The 24,019-nt window shown below is 36.6% G+C and overlaps 1 protein-coding gene across 2 annotated transcripts in view; it reads left to right on the top strand.

Moving 5' to 3' along the window:
* Positions 1-13,950, top strand: part of SLC41A2 (solute carrier family 41 member 2) — a 38,131-nt gene extending 24,181 nt beyond the window's left edge. For both annotated transcript variants that reach the window (XM_063308938.1, XM_063308937.1), the window contains exons 9-11: positions 1,625-1,756; positions 2,539-2,687; positions 11,462-13,950. In XM_063308938.1, coding sequence (XP_063165008.1) covers positions 1,625-1,756; positions 2,539-2,687; positions 11,462-11,647 — 467 coding nt within the window. In that variant the 3' untranslated portion in view covers positions 11,648-13,950. The remainder of the gene's footprint in view (positions 1-1,624; positions 1,757-2,538; positions 2,688-11,461) is intronic.
* Positions 13,951-24,019: the final 10,069 nt, after the last annotated feature.

The raw sequence follows: 24,019 nt of genomic DNA, 5'->3' as shown, positions 1-24,019 counted from the left end.
TCTCCAAATACTGTTTGGGAGCTACTACTTACATATTTTCTTGCTATGCACAAAGTACTACCATTACTTCCTTGCTATTGACCATTAGGGTTGCTTGGCCATGGTAGAAGCCACACCTGGCAGAATTCCCAGTGTTGAGGTTTCCATCAGCCTTTTTTCAGCCAACGTGGATTATAAGGGATGGGGGTTGTAGTTAGACTTTATGATCTATTGGGTTTCTTTCCTGCCTGACCACTTTTTTATCTGTCAGCTCCTGTCTGTAGGCCTACAGGTTTCCATCCTGTTTTCTTCTTGATTTCACCTGTTTTTTAGGTCTGGGTCATCAACTGTTTTCTTAACTGCCTTAATTTCAAGCCAGTGGTGGATTTCACTCCCCTATTTAGTATCCTGACTATTGGCCAGCTCTTTTATATCTTTATACCCACAACATCGCCCTTTAATATCTTCTCCCTCATTTTTCCTCAAATCTTCTTCATTTTCATCTACGTTCCCTTAGATTCTTATTTCTTAATGTATTGTGTAGCCTGCATCCTTTCTTCAGCCTCCTTGTTTTGTTGTTCCCTGTGTCTTGTCTTCCTTATCTCCCAGGAGCTTTGAACTCAACTTTAATCCCCACACCAGACTGACCACTTTTTGTTCCCTGAATGAAGCTAGGTTGTAAGCATCTGTCTTATAATTCTGTGGAACCTGGTGGAATGAGCCACATACCTGCTCAGCCAACTGTTGTCAAAGAATGCACTCCTACAATTATTGTACTGTATATGTTTCATTGCCAAAGCGGTTTAAACCCCCAAATAAACTTTACAGCCAATTTTGAAGCATACTCCCCTTACTTCTTCTATACTTTGAAATGTAGCAAAGAATTTTTGGGGGTTTGTCATAGTCATTATCTTTGGAGTGAATTATACCTGCAGGACAGGTGAGCTACTGAGGAGAAGGTTTTTGGTATTGCTTCTTGATCCTGTAGAACCATTGCAGGGAAGTAGTTAATATACCCTCCTTATCTAGTAGCTGTTGAGAATATTTAATACTGATTCATTTCTTCAGAGAGCTTAGAGTATTTTTTAAAAGCCAACTATAGCCCTGTGAGATAGACGAGGCCTTTCTGAATAATGTGCATTCCATATGTGTTGATGCTACAATGCACTCTGGGAATTATGACAGCAATAGTTCTATCAAATCTAAAGGGAACCAGATTGGAAAAGATGGGTTAGACATGGACAGAGGCTGTTAAAATAACCAAGGAAGTTTTGCACCATATGAAATTAGGATTTTCATATCCAGGACCAGCAATTATATTCACTGCATAACATCAGCAGTAGTTCCCTACTTTTAACATATCAGACTAGGATCTGTTTTATAAATACAGTGCATTTTAAACCTGATTCCCATGGTATAGTTTCCCTCTTCCATGCAGCTCCTACTATGTTGGCAACAGTAACAAGCCATTGGCTAATAGTCACAAAGTAATAAGACATAGTTTGTGTATATTCATGTTATGCATTGAGTATGGCAGCAATAGAATAGTAGGCAAGAGATACAAGAAAATGTATTAGATCTATTTCTTAACCTTATTGCCTAATCATTAATAAACAGTGGTATTCTTCCTGCCTGTTCTGTATAGGTATTGGTGGTAATCTAGTAGCAATTCAAGCAAGCAGAATTTCTACTTACTTACATTTACATAGTGTTCCTGGAGAATTACCAGAAGAAGCCAAAGGCTGCTATTATCCATGCAGAACGTATTGTGGCACAGGTACATGCTATGTTGAATTGTCTTTACATTCTGATTATTGTCTCCCAGATACTATTTTTTTAATACTTCAGGTAAATATTATGACTAAAGATATTGATCGTCAGACTTATATGAGTTTTTTGGAGTTCTACAGACTATACTGTATATAGCATATCACCTTTATTAGAATCAAGTAAAATGTTCAAACAAAAGCATTGAGTAAATGCCTCTATTTCATTTTTCCTGTTTGCAGTTTTTTCTCAAGGGTTGTATGACTAACATTAAAAAATCAAGCAGTAAACATAGTTAGTAACATTAGTTAGAAACTGCACTTAGTCCCACAACCAGCGAATTTTCAGAAAAAGATAACTCATTGATTTCTTAATTTCTGCAGTTTGTATAGAAAACCCTTTACTGGAATTTTTTCATAAGGGTAAAATGTCTTTCCATCATTAAGCCCAGGATATTTAAAGATTTAAAGTTCTTTCGATTTTCAATATGCTGTATGTGATAATGATTCAGTCATTATGATATATTAAAACAAATGTACCTGGGCATTATTGGTGTCTTCTTTACCCTCCAGTGGTTTATGTTTTTATTTAATTTTATATTTCAAATTGCCCAAATTGTCACTGCCCATCTCACTCAAAGAGCGACTCTGGGTGGTTTGTTATATTTTATTTTCTATTATTGCTTTTCCAGAACCACAGAAGGTAATGAACTAATAATGTCATCTTATTATCCAAAGGAAATACCAGTAGCCTTTCTATTGACAAGAAAGTGTTATTTATTCTTATTTACAGGAGTAAACAATAAATCAGCTCAAGTTCTTCTGCTCTTGGTGATTCCTGGGCATTTAATATTTTTGTACACTATCCATTTAATGAAGAGTGGTCACACATCTTTGACACCCATCTTCATAGTGGTATATTTGTTCACAGCCCTTCTACAGGTAAGGCTGAAACATTTTTGAAATATGACTCATAGATTTATTTTCAAACATTGGAGATGTGACAACTCAGCCCCCGTTTTCATTCACCACTGCTCAAAATGATATCTCAGTGATAATATATAAATACAATAAATTGCTAAAAGAATTCAATGTTTGCATCTTTAGTTTGGAAGGTTTCTTAGGGTACTTCTTCCTTATTCTACCCAGCTGACTTTCTGGGGTTTTGTTTTTTTGAGGGGTAGATTTTTATATTTTGGTCAGGCTATTTAAGGTTTGGTAGTTGAGTTTGTCATTATAGCATACTCATAAAGAATTGTATAGCATAAAAAAATGATTTTATCCTTTTTGTATCATTCAGTTCATCTGTCCCTTATATTTAGGCATCATTGTTCTTTTATTATATTAAAATCTGCAGCCCTCAAGAATTGGGAACCAAATAGCTAGATTGTACACATATGTCAATATCTGATATCAACAAGCCTTAATAGCATTTATGATGATGGCAGTTTAACACTGAAATGTCAATGGGGAAGCCGTCAGGGCAGGTTGCAAGTCACTGGGGTGTCTCCCCCACCCGCATACCCTCCCCCAGCCCCTTGACACTTGCACCACGCCGGCCACTCACGCACCCTCCCTGACCCTTGCCACGCAATCCCTCACACCTCCCTGACCTGCGCTGTGCCTCTCACACACCCCCTTGCACCCTCATGCACCCTCTCTGACCCTCTCCCGCACCATTGCGCACCCCCTTACTCCTTCCTCCACCCGGCAGCAGCCACTGACCTGCCTGTTGGCCTGGAACTTACAACTTCCTGCTGGCTTCCCCACTGACTTTGGTTATGAGAAGCTGGTAGGAAGTTGCCTCACCTAACAACCATGGAATTCAGTTAACAACAGCAACCGGGACTGCAGGGATTGCCATCGCTAAGTGATAGAGTCACATTTTACAATCACATTGCTTAGCTATGGAAATTCTGCTCCCAATTGTCTTCATAAGTCGAGGACTACCTGTATATATATATAAAGACCATAATGTGATGTTAGACTGTATTCCTAAAACATGGAATTTGTCATCTCATGAAGACCTTTGGCTCTTTTGAGCTGAGTGCATAGCAAAAAGAAACTTAAAGCGCATGTACTTAAAGAAACTCCTGAGTTGTAGGAAGGGATTGAGGATATAAGTCTGTTACATATCTTTGAAAAATCTCTGTGTTCTAATAAGGAGAAGATGAATATGTTTCGGTATGGTCTAGAGTTAATGATAAGCTTAAGGACTCATTAATTTTATATTGCTATCTATATTCATATAGATCTTTTTTCTTCTTTTCTATTAATTTGTTTTCTTTTTTGTCACATTTAGTTTATTTTAATCACCCTAATATATCTAAGTTTTCCTTTTTAACTGTATAATTACTATCTCCTTTTTTTCCAGGTAACGTAACTTTTCATAATTCACTGTTAAATAAAATTTTAAAAAACTAAAATACGATTTATATTTATTGTTATTGTTATTTATGTTATTGATTTATAACATTGTTTTGCCCTAATTCATTCTTCATGGAATTGGTTTTAGGATAAAACTCCTCTGTCCTATATTTGCATTTTGGTTCTCTTATGATTAATATGGCTACATTCTGAATCTTCCTTTTTTTTTTTCAATGGTAGGTTAAATTGCTGCACTATGGAAGACATGTGACTTTCTAGTCTATTAATCTATTCAAACTCTTTAAAATGTTTTCTGGCAACCAAAACTCTCTCTCTCTCTGTGGGTGTTACATTGTCTGCTATTTGAGATAATATCAGAATAGTAGCAGAAATAATGTAATTAAGTGGTTTTTTTGGTCTCCAACTGGCCTTTGAAGATAATTGCTAAAGGTTTGCATAGAAATAGAATGGAAATAAATGGAAAGAGACATTGTTTTCCCCATATATACTTCACAGCGTAAAGCCTACTACCCCCACCCCATCCCACTCATAGATATTCAGCAAAATTATACAATTTTAGTAAGCTTTGAGTATTTCCCTGTGATATAACAAAGAATTCAAGTCTATTTGTGTACTAAAAATGTTTAAGGGATTATGATTTGAGTCTTGAACATGAGCAGAATTCACATTTTGTTCGGTATTGTAAAATTCAGAAGGAAATTGGGAGTTAGGATGCAATTATGTACATAGTTCTCAGCCATAGTTTTCCTACTTTCCAGAATCCTTGAAGCTGTAGGAGGCCTGTCCTTTCACAAGATAAATGGATTTATGGAAGAACTTTTACTTCCAATCCAACTTGTTGTTTTGGTGCCTTTGAGTCAGTGTTGACTCCTGGTGACTGCCTGGACAAGTCCTTTCAATTTTCTTGGCAAGGTTTTTCAGAAGTGGTTTGCTCTTGCCATCTTCTTCCTAGGGCTGAGAGAGAGTGACTGGCCCAAGGTCACCCAGCTGGCTTTGTGCCTAAGGCAGGACGAGAAGTCATGGTCCCCCAATTTTTAGCCTGATGCCTTAACCACTACACTAAACTGGCTCTCTCACTCCAATCCAACTCCAATCCAACTTAGCACTCTTAAAAAAAAAAACTTTACATGTCACAACTCTCACACTATAAAGGATCCTTGAAGGAAAGAACAGACATCTGGGTTTGAGAGTTTCAGATTTGGGCTGAAGGGAAAAAAGTTACAGACCATCACCTTAATTGCTGTCCTACATACTGATGTCATCACCCAGCCCGCATCCAGCCATTAAACCTTAGCAGCTGGTGGCCATTACAAATATGTTAATCATGCTGCTTGCATTTTAGGATGCATTTTCATACAATAATAATTTTCTGTTTCTAAACAAGCAGCTATATTAGTCTTTTGCTGCAGCAATAACAGTCTTATGACATATTCTTCAGGTGCCTTCTCTCTGAAAGCAGAAGTAATCTCTCAAAGAGCCACAGGGAATGTTAGGACACTTTAGCAACCTGGAAAACCCAACTGTGTACTGAAAGAAATTGATGCATTGAAAGTCAACATTGCTGGCCTTTGCAAAGTAAGATGGGCAGGTTGTAGAAAGATACAGAGGGAGAAACATATTATAATCTATTTCAGTTATACTTTCTGTTCAAACAGCACTGGCATTATCATGAAAAGTAACATAACATAAGCAATGATGGACTTTTGGCAATAAATGACAGAATAATCATGACTAAAATTGCAGCCAAACCCTTCAGTATAGTAATATTACAGACCAAGAAGTCTACCTGATGAAAAAATACAGTGTAAGCATAAGAAATTAGAGGGGTCAAAGATTCATACAGTTCTATGAGGAGAATTAGCTTTCCATGCCCAATACCATGTTCCAACAACGAGAAAGAGAAATATATACATGGAAAAGTCCAGGAAATGCCACAAGTAACCAAACAGTATAAAAGATAGGTTCAAGAATGCTCTGAACAGAGAATCATAGTCCTATTACTCATGCAGCAAAAAAATTATAAAAAGTAATTTTCTTAGTAATTCAGAAAAGTTCAACAATGCAATAAGTAAGATTCAAAGCTGATTTATGGGAAAAAGTGGCATTAGGAAAGGAATTTTCAGTCTGTAAACAATAATTGAAAGAGGTTTTAAAAAACAAAAGATGTGTTTTTATGCTTCACTTATTACTCAAAAGCCTTTGATTCTATAAATCATGAAATATTGATAAAAAACTTGGAGCTAATTGGAATGGATGGCAAAGACGTTAGAATTATTGAATCTATACTGGAAAGAAACTTCTTTTAAGTTTGAAGGAGATTTTTCAAATGAGCTTTGAATGAAAAAGGAGTATGCCAGGGGTATGCCCTTACCCTCTGCTTTTCAATATCTGTATTGGAGGAAAAAAAAGATCAACTAAGCACTACAACAGGATTTTCAATAAGTGATATAAAACAAACAATGCAGTTGATACTGTGCTCCTGGCAGAAAAAGAAGACGACATGAAGTTTTTAACTGTGAAAACAAAAAGTAGTTAAAATATGGCTTATATTTTAATACCAAAACAACCCCTCCCCCAAGATGTACTGTAATCTGAAGGAAAAAAGACCCTTCAAAAATAAAAATTAATGGCCCGTGATGCCCCTCTTTAGAAAGCTAATAATTTTACCTATCTTGGACTCTTTATCATGGAAGACAGGAAAAGAGCTAGTGAAAAAAAGTAAATAGAAATTGCCAAGGAAACATTTTTAGACATGAAGAATATTCTGACCTTAAGGGAAATAGACTTAAATCTAACAGTAAGAATGACCAAATGCCATGTCTGGTTAACTCGCCTTTATAAGTTCAAAATGGGGATAGGATAAGAAGAGGTTGACAACAGCCTTGCCAGTGTTTGAAATGTGGCTTCTAAGATGAATCTGGGAATCCTTTGGAGTGACAAAAAGATCATCATGAAGTGGCACAGGATATCCTCAAACAAAACAGGATATTTAGGTCATATACTCAAACATAACTCTGTGTAAAAGTCCCTGCTAGAAGAAGCAGTGGAAGAAAACAGCAGCAGCAGATGACAGTGACACTTGAATAACAATAAAATTAATTGGACTGAAGAATGTGTAGGAGTGGCACAGAGGTGGACACAGTGGGGACTTGTGGTTATCAGCCTCCTGGAAGAAGACTGAACTGATGCCTTAAAGACTAATGTATTTAATAGTGCATAACCTTTTGTGGATTGCCACTCAGCTCATCAGATGCATGGAGCACAGTCCAGTGAAAAGAGTATTAAATTTTCTTCACCCCATGTTTTGATGATTGGTGATGGAACATGGTATCAACCTACCCCATACCCTAAGATTTTTACAGGCCTTCCTCTGAGTTCTGCCATTGAGTGTGTGGTTAATTTTAACCTCAGAGAAGGTCTTTCCAGGTGTGACATCCCACTTGTGAAACTCTTTCCTTTGAGCAGACATTGAGGAGGAGAGTTGAGTTAGTCTATCCTGGCAAAAAAATCAGAGGGAATCTGGTAGCATGTTTTCCAACTAACTGATTTTAGTAAAAGGCATAGCTGGAGCTCACAAAAACTTATGCCTTCTAATAAAATTTGTTAATTGGAAAAAGTGCTACCAGACTCCTCCCAATTCTTTACTTTCAGAAAGTTCTGTTCTTTCCAGAAAAACATGTAATCTTTTTTATTCTACCAGGCTTTTAACTTTTAGAAGTGAAAGGGTGGACTCAGTGAACCTCATGGAAATAGTAAGGTTCAAAGAATGACAGAAATAGACAGAAACTATCAGAAGAAGCATTATGCTGAGAGAACAAAATGGCTTAAAAGGCAAGGCCAGTGTGTATTTAGCAATAGTGCATCAAGTTATTGAATAGTGGGACTCAGTGGGACTGATGGCAAGTGTTAGAAGGAAGGGAAGTATACATTGCTCACTTCTTCTCCATATAATAGTTCCACTCATGGAAATATACTTTGTTGGTATTCCTATCTTTTTCTTGTCATGAAAAGTAACAATTTATACCTAATATGTTTTTTGAGCCTATAATACATTACTGGAAACTTTTGAAGAAGTTAAGGTAAATTTTAAAGAAAAAATTCTCATTCAAATATATGTGGTTTTGATTTTAAGATTCTCTAGAAATGTCAAGTGCTTGACTATTTCAGGTGTATAGCATCCGACATCTCTTATTGTGAGTCTTTTTATTAAAAAAGCTATCCATTGAGGCTTAATTAGCAGGACAAACAGGTCACTTTTTTTCCCCATGAATTTGAAGGGTCTTAAATGCAAATAGTCTCAACATGTGACAGCAACTGGCCAGTCTTGTCTGGATTCAGAAGCTAAACAGGATCAGGCCTGTATAGTCCTACAATGGGTGCCCACAAGGGAATACCAAGCTGTAGGCTAAACTGGGAAGTAGAAAAACAACCCAGAAGAAGGCAGCACCAAACCACTTCCATGCTGTTGCCAAGAAAACTATGTAGGTGTGCCCATGTAGTCACTAGTTGAGCTCAACTTGAGGGTGACTTTACTGTTCAAATACAAACAGCTGTCTGGGTCTCAGCCAGAGTTTTTCAGGAGAACAAAAAATTAGTGCAGTATTTTTTAAAATTATTATTATAGTGCCAGGCGGCCTCAGGATATACACGTATTACCATCTCAAGATTAGAGATACCATAATTTATGTACTATAGCATATCTGGCTACTTTCATTTAAATTCTCAGTGCAATGAAGATCTATCTATAGTGCTGCAGTAAATAGAGAAAATGATGCAAATTCAAGTAATGGATATATTGTTTTATAACATAATACATAAATAAATGGATATTCTTGCTCTGAGACAGCTACTCATATGATTTAATCATATTCTTTTAAATAATAGTAACAACAGCAATGTACAGTCTCTTTGAACAATATTCAGTTGTTTTTATGAAGTCTTCATTTTCAGACTTGTCAGCCATCATCAGACTGAAAGTCAGACTGGAATAACCAAGCCCTGCATTTCATGATTCAGGGTTTGTGATTTTCAAAGCCTGCCTCTGTATTTCAGATTCTGGCTGAGCCAGTAAAGACCTCTCTGGAATTTTCACACCTTCATGAAAATCTCAGAACGCAGTTGTGTTAAGGCAGTGTTTTTCAACCTTGGCAACTTTAAGATATATAGACTTCAACAAACTGGCTGGGGAACTCTGGTTGTTGAAGTTCACGTATCTTAAAGTTGCCAAGGTTGAAAAACACTGTGTTAAGGGATCTGGAAATAAGTAATGGGGAAACTCTAGTTATTATCACCCTGTAATTTTGTTATGGTAACAGAAATTGACTGTATTCACTAAGAATCAGAATTATTGTTCTGCAAATTTCAGTATAAGCCAGAATTCATTAGATTAGTTGTTGATCCTTTCTTTCTAAGAACAGTGATCCAAATGTTCATCTGGGAACATTTATCTTATGTTAGGGAGACAAACCTGACTTAAAGCAGTAATTCAACAACAGTAGATTTTGAAAGAAAAATTAATAAAAAGATAACATGAGCACATGTGTGATGGCCTTTGCTGATGCTTTAGCAATGTACAGCAGGCATAATCTCTAAATAAATTGTCATTATCAGATATCTGTGAAGACTAACAGCTAGAAAATTGCAGCATGTCTGCAAGTAAACAATTCACTTTAGTAATCAGACCCAGGCACTCTGAAATAAGAAAAGACCGGCTGATGGAAAATTGGCATTTATGTAATGTGGGTGATTGTGGTATGTTCAGACTTCCCCATAGCAGCAGCAATGCTGTTCTTGAGCATAATACTTGTAGTTCTTTTCTGGGCCTTTTTTTAATATCATATACATTGGATGAGTAGAGATAAAAAGACAAATCAGCAGATACCAGGTGGAAAGTATTGTTTGTCTCCATTCAGCTTTCAGAAACCAAATATTCTACAACACAATTTAGCATCATTTATTTTGGGTAGGGTAGGGTAGGGTAGGGTAGGATACTCCTTGATGAGAAATGACTGTGCACAGTAAAATTCAAGGTGGAGTGGGAGCTCAGATTTTTATGTATGGACGTATGTTGTGTCTATGTGTTGTCAAGTTGCTGTCATAATTTATAGCAATAGCAACAAATGAGCTTGACTTGTCATCAGACCATTCTTTCAGTGATTGTGACTGCTCTACAGACCTATATTGAGTTGTAACATAATCTATGATAAACAGCACTTTATTTTTTAAAAAAATATGCAATGAGCTTTTTGAAAATCCCAATATAATGACCTGTGTTATTTTAGTTTTATAACATTTCTAATGTTCTTTTTTTTTTCCTGGTAATGCAGACATACTTTCAGACATGAGTGCATATTCCCTCCTGTCATATCTGATTATATGTTTTTGAACATTTGCACTTTCTCACTCCTTGTACTCCCCCACTGGCATACCATTAGCAATTAGGAATAGGCACAGAAGTCAATCCTGACCTGCTTAGGTTACTGGAAGGGAAAAATATTTGCCATTGATCTCCTTAATGCTGGGTTCTTGGTCAACTAAAATAATAGGACTAGGTAATAACATCCTGCATATGATATGGTGTGACAGGAGATGCTCATGTATAGATAAATGCTGAAAGTGTGTCTTGTAGGGTTTTTGAAGAACCAGAGATTAGCAGATGTTTGCATGAAGTTTTAAATGGCCAGTGTTGCCTGCCTTGGAAAAAAAGAGGAGCTGTCTCAAAAAATCTGTAGTTTATTTCAGAGAAAACAGAGGCTTTCAAATATATTTGTCTGGATGACAGAGTAGCACACCTGGTACACATATAATTAGCTTAGACTACAGAGTTGCTTTTTCAGTAAGGATGTTTATCTAAATAAATAATGCATGTTTCTTCTATAATGGAAAAACTAGAAAGAAACTTGATAATTTGAAAATCATGTAGCCATATGGTTATTTTCCTTTGTAGTATAAAATGAAAGGTTCTGCACTCTTAGAAGTATTAAATTATTTCAGTGTGCTTAATACTTAACATCCTTCTGATTTAGGATTTTGATTATTTAAATTATCTTTAAACAAATATGAACTTTCAAACTGGTCTCTAAAATATTGTGTCACCATATGAAGTTCACAATATAGGTAGACTTCTTTTTTTTTACATTTGTTTCTGACTCAGGAAATCTAAGGAACTCTTTGGGTTAAAAAACTAATTTCCCAAAGGATTAAATTAGTTTAAATTATAACTGCGTGTTGGTTATTTAGTTTAATCAATCCCTGTAAAAGAGTAAAGAACAACAAAATCATCATCATCATCTTTACATCATGTCCCTAACTGTGTTATTCTCTCATAGGTATTTACCTTATTATGGATTGCTGACTGGATGGTACACCACATCTGGAAAAAAGGGAAAGATCCAGACAGTTTTTCTATTCCTTATCTTACTGCACTTGGGGATCTTCTTGGAACTGCCTTACTTGCAATGAGTTTTCATTTTCTGTGGTTGATTGGTGATAGGGATGGAGATGTAGGAGATTAATAATTCAGATATCTGATTTATCCCATTAGTTGAAGCTATGAAACTGGGGACAACCACTTGACTTGCCATTTCATATGAAAGATATTAAGAGAACTGTTGAATTTCATTATGGTAAGTTCAGTGTTGACACTGATATTAAACAGCCTTAACTTTTTTAAAACAATAAAAAACTAAAACAAGAGGCTTCAAATATTTTTACACTGCAAAGGTATCTGGGACTGGTTGATACTATCTCATCACAGAAGGAGAAAGGTTGGCCAGTGTAGCATCAGGAAATGAAATCTAGTTGATAGGTAAGAGAACAATCTGGTTCAACCACTGATGTGTCCATTGTTAACACAAAATTAGTTTGCATTTCATTAGACAGTCTGGCTATGCATTTGAAGTCATACAATTTCATGGGTTCACAACATAAAATAGAGATACATATAATGTAAAAGAGATTATTTTTGCATATAAATAAGAAAAACAGGTTCAAGTAAGACATTCCACATGGTATTCACTCTATTTTAGTTGTTGGCATAAAAGAATGAGACAGCCTCTGTTCTAAAAATCAGTTGAAAATAGGAAAGATGTTTCTCATAGAGATAATGCCGTATGATCATGCATGGACAGTAATTATGTTGTATTAATGGTTGTAACTCAGCAGCTACATCAACACTGTTTTCATGTGTTCAGTTTCTGTCCTTTATTGTGATGTATAAAGAATCAAGGCTATTTAAAGAAGAAGAAAAGCAGCTTTTGAAATGTAATGGGGAAAGTACAATATAACTCCTGAAATAACAGGTGGATTATTTTTTATTTTTAGTAATACTTATTTTTAGAAATTCTGTTGAATTAGTTAATCGTGGAGATATTCTACCAAGCCACCCAGAGTTGCTTTGGAGTCAGACATGCTGAAATCTAAATCAATCAACCAATCAATCAGGCCTACTTCCCAATTATATACAGCCAGTGTTATTTCTTGATATGTTGCAATTTAAACTTTTAAATTAATATTTAGAATACCATCTCTTTGTGTAATGAGAGGTTAATTGTTACACTGAATACTGTTGTTAATCATAGCATTGTTGTGCTAAGAAAATTGTTTCTGGGAAAACATTTCCCATATCCAATATGTTAATGTTTGTTGAATGACTGCTTTGTAGAGTATCTTTATGAAATGTCACAGGTACTCTTTAGCTAGTTTCTGTGGTACATTGATGATGAAGAGGCATCTCCCACCATGCACCATTTCATGTACTCATGTGTTATTTACACAAAAGAAATCAGTAAATGTTTAAAGCTGTTTTTGCTGTTCATGAAATTTTTGCTTTAGATTTTTGGGAAAAGAAAAGGATCGCAGAAGCTTTAGGATTTAGATTATTATCAGTTGTATACTTCCTTGAGTGTCCTGTCATTAAATATTAATATCTACTCAATCCCTAGCAACACAATTTCTCACTCCCTGCAGTGGAAACCACCAGTGAGAATGTAACAATTACGATTTATAATTGTTTAACTTTCCATTAAAATCAATTAAATTTGGCACATAATTGCTTCCAAATTACATGGATATCCAAGCTACAGATTGATGAATTGCAAATGCAGATACACAAAACTATAAAAGCAAATAAGCTTGTAGGAGGCTACAGAAGCATTGGAGAGACATGGCTGCCATGAAGCACAGGGCTCAAGAGAGGGCTTCAGAAATGCCCCCTCTTGTATGCTTCATAAACCCTAGGGCATGGGACCCAAATTTCCAGATGCGGGCTTCTATTAATATAAACACTCTTGGCTTTAGTGTAATTTCTTGATGATTATCTTCATCTTAATAGTTCAAAGTACTGGCAACTATTTAGCTTTCTAATTGAAATTGTGTAATTTTCCCATACATATTGTACATTAAATTAAAATACTTTTTTCATAATGTTGGCTGTCTTGTTTATTTCTTTAGTTGGAAAGAAAATAAGGATTCAGAACTGGGAAAGAAAATGAGACTGTCCTCCTAGGTTGTTTTCATTGCCCTTAGATTGTAATCCATTAGACACTTTTCAGGAAGTAGGTGAACTCTGAGGCATACTTCTCAATGTCTGTGAATAGGCATGCGCTGCTTTTAGTATCATTAAACAAAATGATATACAAAAGCAGGCGATGATAACCCCAAAGAGACTTGGATCTAGCAATTAAGGGTTTAATTCTGGTTGAGCTATTGTATAAGGAATCATTGTCTAATGGAAAACATTGCTGTATTTGAAGAATGTATGGAGTTGTTTCCTTGGAACCAAACAAAATGTCTTCTGTTTTCAATATAATACCCTGAATATGATGTATGTGTGCTATTTTCACTTGCTTTCCCGTTTTCACATGCCCCTCCTAAGATTTATTCAGAATTTTCCAGACCCAACTAACATCAGACTATGTTCTAATTAGACTGAATTATAGGAAAAAATAAGCAATAATCAGGGCAGAATAAAATATCTATGTGTGTGGTATGTGTGAGGCAGGTCATTAACATTTTTAAATACATAAACACATGCATACACAACAAAGTCTTGAGTTGCTTTATCAAACAAATCAATTATTTTAAATTTTTCATTTTACTTATTTATTAATCAAATTTGTCACCGCCCAATCCTCCCACCAGAGGGACTCTGGGCAGTTTACAACGAAATAGTAAAACAATAAATATATAGTAAAATTACAAAATATAAAAGTGCACTATAAGAAACAATTACCAATAGATAATAAGTATAGATAAAAATAAAGTCCAGATGGCTATGATCTCGTTCAGTCCTTGCATGGGAAGGGTACTTTAGGGCACTAACCAACCCCAAGCATGACTATTCTCCTCCCCGTCGCAAGCCAGGTGGCAGAGCCAGGTCTTCAAATTCCTCCAGAAGGCTAGGAGCTTTATTTTAAGCCTGTAGCTTTCTGCTGCCCTGCAGATTTCATCCGATGGCATTTTATACAGAGGGTTTGAAGTAAATGCTGAGAATCAGCATCTTCTATCACCTCTTACCCATATAACCCATCCACCATGACTAATTTGGTTAGAATGATATATGTAGATTCAGTTCTGTTCCCAATTATGATTACATAAATTTGGAGAAAGCAGTACTTGATGGGTACAAATGGAAATCACTGATGGTGGTATGGAGTTGCTAAAAGATTGGAGAACAGTGGGAACAGAATCCTCAAGCTGCTGTTATCTGAAAATATTTAATTGACACCAGATGTTGGATGTATCCTGAATGGAATAGTAGGAATTGTTTATACCCTTCTCTTCTAATGCATAAGCAGGTGAAGATATTAGAATCAGTCAGCTTGCCTAAAACCCCAAGCTGGTGTTCAGCTTCTTCAATTCTTTTGTGTATGTGTTTTGGGAAACCTCAGGAACTCTTTCATCAGTTTGATGCAGGATATGCTGGCCATCCAGTTGTGATGGATCCAACCTAGATACTGATGACCCCACCTTAAGTTCGTTTTATACTTAACATAAAAACTGATACGTGAAGCATTGAGAGAAGTGTTTCACTTGCTTCTCAAAGTGCTGCTTCAAACCCATTGTGTGGATTATCAATGTCTCTCTCTTTCTCAGAGGTCTGACACAGCTAGTTGAAGGCGTTTTTCCTGAACATCTTGAGCTTTTCTTTGCTGGCTGTATCAATGGATGTATCTTCTGGGCATGTTTGTGCATGTTCTGAAGAGAGTGAAATGGCTTGTAGGAGGCTACAGAAGCATTGGAGAGACATGGTTGCCATGAAGCGCAGGGCTCAAGAGAGGGCTTCAGAAATGCCCCCTCTGTATGCTTCATAAACCCTAGAAATGGCTCCTAGTATGGTTAAGTAAGCTTTGGTTATGGTACTAACTCCCAGGATGTTTGCCTTTGAAATCTAAGGCAACACATTCCTGCACCATTTGCTATATTTCAGGAAGATGGTGAAATATTCGGAAGTCTTAAACATGGAACAGAACAAGACAACAGAGTAGACAGACTTGGTTGTTTGATATTAAAGCTGTACTTTGAATATTTACATACTTTAATAAATATTTAAAATCTTTCCAAGTAAGAGATAATTACGTTAATGTTTCATAGTCAGCTCTACAATTATAACATGCATCATTACAATTAATATATGCCTTTGGGAAATGTTAGATCTCCTGAAATGGAAATAGCACTGTGTCAAGAATAGGGTTTTATGGCTGCCTTAGAGGAACTGAAACACTGCTTCAAAATCACATTCCAACACCATCTATTAATTTCTTGCAGATCCTGTTGAGAAAAGGTAGCTATTTGGGTTGCTGGAGAAATAAAGAAATAGTCCTGTCAGTCCAAAGTGTGGTCCTAGCCAATACTACTGGACAGAACATTGCAACTTTGGATCTGTTTGAAGAACAAAGTGCTTGATCAGTTGAGCACATATATCAAACTAGGTGCTATGTTAATTGGAGAACATATGTGGACCAGGTTTTTAATTTTTTTGCTCCTCAAGTATAAACAATGGTATTGGGTTCCTTCCCAATATGCCTATGCCATGAACCTTAAAATCCAACGACTTCTGAAATATTTTATAATCCAAGTATAAAATATCTAAGAATGTTCTGGCAAATAATTTGATTACCTGCTTTTTCCAACAGCTACACAACTGTTTCCCAAAGAACTCCCCTCTGACAAACAGGCCATAAAATGGTTGAACCAAATCCCCTTATTTGACCTAACCATGTGAACCAACAACATGATCAGCAGCTACTCACTCTTCCACTCATTTGCTGGTCTCTTGCTTGCCATAGGGGAGCAAGACCATGGAGAATAAATTAAGAAACTCAGTATGGAGCGGGAATGCATACATACGAGAGGCTGATGGACGTCCATGAGAAAGTTTGAAGACCTTTCTATTAGACAATGGGCGCATAATGCTTAACAAAATGACAGAGCAGCTCTTGATGAGAGGGCTTCAATGGATAAATCTATTGATTAGAATTGTACTGAGCATATGTGGCAAGCTGATGCAGTCTGGTGAAAATTCTAAATGGTCTGTCCACTTAAGTCTCAGTACACAACTAGACTTTCAACAATAGAAGTGGAAAATCCACCAGCCGGAAAGAGGTTGATAACCCAGAAACTCTGCAGACCAGCTTGTGTAAGACCAGAAGAAAGAAGATAGAGGACCATCAGATTCTGATCATGACATTGGATATCAGAATACGTAGTCTAACAGAATTTTTATGAGGAAACTAGATTGCTATCTTTTGGGTCATTTATTTTGCATGTACTATTGCATTCTTATCAGTAAAGAGCATATATGCATTTTGTTTTTAATGTCTCATAAATAGCAATGGTATTACTATGTTCAATTTTGCAGACTGCATAGTTTCTTACAGTATATGGGAATATGGAGCTACCTGTTTAACAGAAAAAAAAAGTACTGGAATAAGCCTATATCTACAGAATCAGATAGTAAAAGGAAGATTGAGTTGGATGGCACTTGATTTCCTATTTAATTTTATGATTCCACCATCAGCACTCAGTAAAAAAGGGAATTTATTGACACCAGGTATATAAAGTTTCTATTTCAATAATATCCTATTTTAAAAGTACTTTAATTCTTCATATCTGAATTACATCTGATTTCCATCTAAGAAACTGCTAGACTTTCATTTCCTGGGAGAAAAAAAAATCTGATCAGCTTGTTCTTGTCTTTTTTTTTTTTAATGCTGCAAAGTGAAACTTTTTTTTTTAGACTCACCTGTGATATCAATTGCACATACAGGCTTATTGCATTCTCTGTCATAACATTTATATACCAGAGTAATAATGCACATTTAATTCAGAATGGCCAAGCTGTTACGCAGCTTCATTTGACTGAAGACAAATGTAGCAATAACTCAGGCATGGCGGGAACATTTATAAATTGCCATTTCACTCATGAAGATAAATATGACCACAGAGCTGCTATCATTTTGCTTTTCAGAAGGTCTCACTTCTCATCTTTTGACTCCAATAAGAAATACGGATGGTAAAAATGCGTGGTTCAGGAAGGCAATTTAAATGTCAGCCTAAAACTCTTGTTATGTGCTGTCCCCACAGTCCAATATATATATCAGAGGTCTTTGGTAATTTTAATAGGAGTACATTTATTTTTTAATGCAGGTTCATTGAGGTCATAGCAATAAAGGGCATACATAGGTAACATATATAAGTAAATTTTGTTATATAAAACATATATAAATTCTTGTTGTAAACCGCCCAGAGTCCCCCTTTTGGGGGGAAATGGGTGGTGATAAAATTTGATAAATAAATAGATAAATAAAATATAAGTAAATCTATTTGTATTAAAATAATAACAGGGCAGTGGCTGCATTAAAGTATCATAATAAATCATGGCTTACTGTAATAGGAATAAGCCAAGGCATTTTGCATTCTCTTCTCCACTGCAGGCACTGAGGAATTAGAAGTTTCAGGGGACTGTAGTTATTTTTATTCAAACCCACAAGCTGTGGCTTCTATGAAACGAGCCTTATTCAAACTATTTCAGTGGGCAACCACACACATGTGGAACATGGCTGTGATAGAATGCCTAACGGACCATGGGAACACAGAGATATCTAAGGGAGGAAACAGGCCATTCCAGAAGAGATTCCTGGAATCAAGAGTTAAGGAAGTACACGAGCATGTTAGGAAAAAAAGATGCTTTATAGCCCAAGTAGCTTAACGAAAATGAATAATCCTTTAATAATGTCATGATACAAATAATTGTGATACTTATATCAGTTAGCACTGGCATTGCAGATATGGGTGCAATGGGTGCAACAAATAAAAATACTAGGTGCCTGTTGCATAAAATAATAAATCAATGACCTGCGATCCTTAATATGGCAAAAGAGTTTTCCCAAGGGGATGGAAATCGTCCTGTATGGCCAGCAGTGAGGTATCTGAGCTGGATGCTGGAGTTGTCATAATCCTTCCATTTTGATTATCTCAACTCAGTAGGGAAGCTCACCAGTCAGAGAGTCTCTCTTGTACAGATAGGGACCCTGTGGCCCTGCAATTCCACAATGGGCAGACATCAAGCTTTAGACTCTACCAGGATATAAATGAGCGCCAATTGGGCCTAGTGGTTAAGGCATCAGGCTAGAAACTGGGATGCCGAGAGTTCTATTCCCACCTTAGGCATGAAGCCAGCTGGATGACCTTGTGCCCGTCACTCTCTCTCAGCCCTGGGAAGGAAGCAATGGCAAACCACTTCTTTTAACTGCAGGGACTAGTCCAGGCAGTCATCAGGAGTCAACACTGACTCAAAAGCACACCTACCCACAAAAGAGACAAGAATCCTTTTTTAAAATATCTACAAGCTTGAAATCTGCCAAGCACAACCTGATGCAGAAGTCATATGCTAAAGAAGTACATTGTGAGCTCTAGAATTCAGCGGTAGCATTGAGCGGCACTCATTGACCTCTCACCAAAAAGCAAAAAACCCCTCAGTGTTCCTGATTATCTCACGCTTTCTTCTTTTCATCATATACTTTAGAGTGGAGAGTCATGGCCCCTATGGCTAAAAGGTCTGAAGTCATGACTTCCTTAATCATAGTTTATTGAATAAACACAATTGGCTGGGCTCACAAAGCATATTGAGCCAAAAGCAAACCACATTATGACTTAGTATGCCAGGTAAACCAAGTGTAAGTCAGCAGTCCTTGCCAACTGACTGCAAATTGCCTAGAAATATTGAAGGAGAATTGGAATCCAGGAAGGTTTAGAGGTTTATTGGCTCAGCAAAACATATTTTCTTTTATTTCTTCACCTTATTTGAAGTTACTTAGAAAAATAATCATTCTTGAATTGCTTTTTTGTTGCATTTGCACAAGAACAATTCATAAGTGATTAATATTTGTGTTGGTGATACATAATTTAGCTTCTCTATATACAGATATGAAGATATATTTCTCCCACAACTGCATTCAAACAGGTTAAAAAAAAGGTCAAGTCCTTCAAATGCTAAATTATATTTAAACATTTTTTGGTAGTTCAGGCATGTAAGAAAATAACACTCTGTAACAAGATCAGTATTAATGACCCCACCCCACTTTTTCTGCCTGAAAATAGTGCAGCTTTCTCCAGTGAACCTTCAAAGGCCAATGGGCAATTTGACTGCAGATACTTTCCACTCTGTGTACCAATTACACACCTACTGCAGTGGGCAGATTAACATTTGGTTACACCATCTGAAAGTAGTTGAAAGAAACATTGATATTGGAATGCATTTATCAATATGCAAAACGAGGCAATCCAGTAGTTGCAGAGAAGGCCTAATCCCAGCAAGTTACAGGGCAAGACTCCTGGGATGCGAAGGGGACACCACATATCATTGGCTGTGGTGCCACCTCCCAATTTATCCTAGTGCCTTAGCTTCCTGGGTTCCATGGGGTTGTTAGACATCATAAGAAGCATGGCTATATATAGAAAGAAACCCAGGAGGGAAAAAAGAGTAAGTGGGAATGACTCCAGGCTTGAGGAAGCCGTAGAACCCACTGGTATAGGAAGCTGTACATTCGACAAGCACATGAAACAATCCTGTGGACATACTGACTTCAGAATTGTATTCACATAAGTCAAAACATGGGTTAGTCAAGCTCTCTGCAGATTATCCAATGCAAGTGGAACCCTTTCTTTGGCCTGTTGTACAGGTCTATTTTAACTGCTGGGGCATCTAACCGCTAGGCTCACTAGGCTAATGGATGAATTGCCTGTTCTCATAGTTGAGATTCTACAGATAACTCAACTATCCAGTTGTGTCTACAGGGTATGATCAAAAGACACATGTGTTTTTAATATCCCCACAATGCAGATAAAAAACAGGCATAGCTTCAACTAAATGTCATGGCTGTTTTGACCATACTCTGTGGATAGCCCTGCAACTATCTTTGAATGCAGACTTTTAATCTCTTTTGCATCAGCATTGTTTCATCTTACACCAAGCAACTACTCAGCATCATGCAGGGCTTTTCATTTATTATGTACTCAGTTGAGCACACCCAAGAGATATCTTTGACAGTAGCATAGCCTCATTCCAGTGTTTTCATTAGCCTCCAACTGATGCTCCGCAAGAGAGGGTGGTGATGTGCATTTTTCAAAGCTGTTGTTTCTTAGCTGCTGAAAATAAAGTACTACCATGAAAAAATATATGGAATTTCCCTTGAAACAAGTGGTTGCATAAATATTCATGACACCCCCAATGGGCAACAAGGAAAAAAGGGATTTTTGTAATTTAAAAAGAATTGTTTTCCCCATCCCATTGTCAGTGCTCCAAATGAATTGTACAGATATGTTTGAAGAGATGAGCAAGTCAAATGTCTGTTTTGTAAACCAGGTTGCAAAGTCTTAATCCTCAGCCAGGGTTTTCAACCCTCAGCCAGCCAGTTTTCATTATATGAACCTGCAGCTGGTTGCACCCCAGATAGCTGAATAAAGTCCTTCTTACTGGAGTACAATAATCAGCTGCACAGGAAAGTAGCTACCTTGAAGTAGTGGTAACTACCACGTAGCTACCTTGAAGTAGTGAAAAACAGTCAGAATTTTATACATTACTTTGAAGTAAGGATGTTAAGTTTTTAATAACTGCCCATTATATTAAAGAAAAATGGTAACAGTCTAGTGATAGATGAAGTATTTTAGGCAACAATCCTAGATGCACCATCAAGAAAGTAGTAAGTTTATGCCGTTAAGTTTAACCAAACTAAATGGAGACGAGTCTATCCCAAAATTTGAGTATAAACAGCAAAATGAAAAAAAAAAAGTTCTTTTAGGAGAAGCACAAATACACATGCACCCAGAAGCCAAGAACTGGGCTAATATAACAAATGTTCTTAGACAAAGTAATGGAACAATCATAAGCACAACGATACATTTGTAGAAAGGTAGGCGCAAAAACCAGTCTGTCACTAGATTTTTCAGCAATTATTAGGAGTTTCACTATAGTTTATTGAAAAAGAGGGAAAATAAACTGGGCACTGTCTGTAAGAGGCACAGTAGATCTCCATCTTGATCATACAGAAAATAGAATGCCTTTCAAATGAAACATGGATAATTGACCAACCATCTATTTTAACTAATTTAGATTAAGCAGACACAATTAATACTTTCTGCCCCATTCCTTCTGAGAAGCAAAACCATGGCTCTCAGAATGATGGGTAGGCTATAAGTAAATTAGATCCCCATCGATAGGGGCCAACAGGAAGTATACTGTTCATTGTAGAGTCTGTGCAAGGTAATAGCATCTTAAATTAAAATGTAATAAAATGGCTCCTATGATTGCCCATAGTCATTTATGGAGGAGGAGTCATAGCCAAACACTATTTTATTTCTCCACACTGGATGCTGTCAGTACAATTTCATAAAATAATATAAAATAATTATATAGGAGGTTCCCCAATCTGCTTACTAGGAATTCTAGGATTTGTAGTCCAACACACTGTACAGCAGTTATGTGGCCAGAAGAAATCCCATATGGTAGACAAGAGAGTCTTCTCTTATATCTTTAAAAACACCTGTCTTTTAATCAATTGCCATTTGCAAACAGAGCATCTGTAAGACAACTGTACATATGTGAAGTATATACTTGCTTATTAATACTAATACTTAGGTTTCTTACTGGGGTGGGAGAATAACCAGTAAACAGTCTGTTTTTTATGCAGAAGGTCCTTGACATCATAAGTGCCAGGTGATGAGGGCCATCACCTGGGAGTCACTCTTAGTCAGAGCACCCTGTATTAGATTAGAGAGCTACTGTAGAGCAGGGGAGAAGCATTGAAAGTTGCCAGTTCAGCTGTCCCAGTCCTTAAAGGACATGTTGTTTAGTACAATGGCTCTACCTCCAACTTGGCTTTGTTCATTCATTTTGCAGATTCATCAGCCTTTTTTCTTGACAGTAAGTCCAATTAGCTCAATGAAATTTATTTCTGGTTAGATTTGCATAGGACTGTAATGTTAATCTCCAGTTCCCCAGTCACCTGCTCCTTCACCAAACATCAAGGGATTCAGGTTCATCTTCAGGTTTGATTTAGAATACATTATTGCAATACGTTATGCCTTTTGCTCTTTTGCTAGAAAACTGATCAGTCAAAACAGCCAATAACTTTTACAAGGCATAGGAAGCCAGGCCTACTTCTTGTGCATGCAAGGACCCTGCAGTACAGAACCAACTTCAGCAAGGTGCCATATGTATGAATTAATCACATAGAGTAGACCAATGTCAATGCTGCTTCTCATCAATGGAAAATATCCTCATCACTGGGCCTGGCAATACAATTCTTTAATTTACGTGGTCCATGACAGGGTACTATCATATTAGAGGACAGTAGATTATAAGAGTTTCTGAATGAGAGTGAATCTGTAGTTGTGTTTCCATGTCTATATGTATGTATATCAGCCTTTTTCAAACTGGTACTGTGCAGATGTGTTGGATGATTATTCACAAAATTCCAGTCATATATATACATAAATGCACACACACATATACATATACACACACACATATATACAAGAGCACTGCTGGCAACCTATAAGGTGCCCTAACCCTCTGGAGTGTGGAAAATTTGCTTCAGACCACTTTTTATAAAGAAGTTTGTCCAACCCCTCCCCTTCCCCCAATAATCCAGCTGTGCTTAAAGAAAACTCAGACATTTACTCATACCATCTAGTTTTCCCCTCTCAGGATAGTCCTGAGCATTTCTCTGACAAACACTTGATCAAGACCCTCTTAATCCAAACAGAAATTCTACTCCCCTTTCCAGTCACAATAAATAAGACAGATGAGAACTGTAAAGAAAAGAATTCAATTTATTCTCCTCATAGTATATTTTCCTCCTGTCCAGTGGAACAGCTTTGTAGATAAAAATCACTGTGTTGCATCATAAATAGTCCTCTAGTTGCTTACCCAGTTGTGCATCTCATAAGTAAAAAATAAAATAGAAATTGCCAACTATCATAACTCAAAATGTTGCAGTGCCATTCATCAAAGAGAATTTTTTCACCCCTGTTGTAATGAATCAATCAATCACACTTATTGGCTTAAAACAATTTCTGGTCCATAATTTACTCATTTTGTCACAATTTGCCAGCTCAGACCAGAGAGAGAATGAGAATGACTGACATCAGAAATTTGTCATTCATGGATGGATCAGGATCTTTTATCACACGTCAGTAGAATATTAATGTGATAATAAAAACCAAACATTATAAACAAATGTATGAATAAACAAGGTTTTAAATAGAAAGGAATCAATTTAAGAACACCTTGTGGAAATTCTGCAGGATAGATAAAAAGAACCTTTCTTTACATAATTCATTGAATTCATTTTCTCAGGCCATTAATCATGATGTCTTCTAGGGTT

The sequence above is a fragment of the Candoia aspera genome, chromosome 7, assembly GCF_035149785.1.
Source record: "Candoia aspera isolate rCanAsp1 chromosome 7, rCanAsp1.hap2, whole genome shotgun sequence".
NCBI lineage: Eukaryota > Metazoa > Chordata > Lepidosauria > Squamata > Boidae > Candoia > Candoia aspera.
The sequence above is the reverse complement of the archived record's forward strand: the minus strand, read 5'-3'. Positions and strand labels throughout refer to the sequence as shown.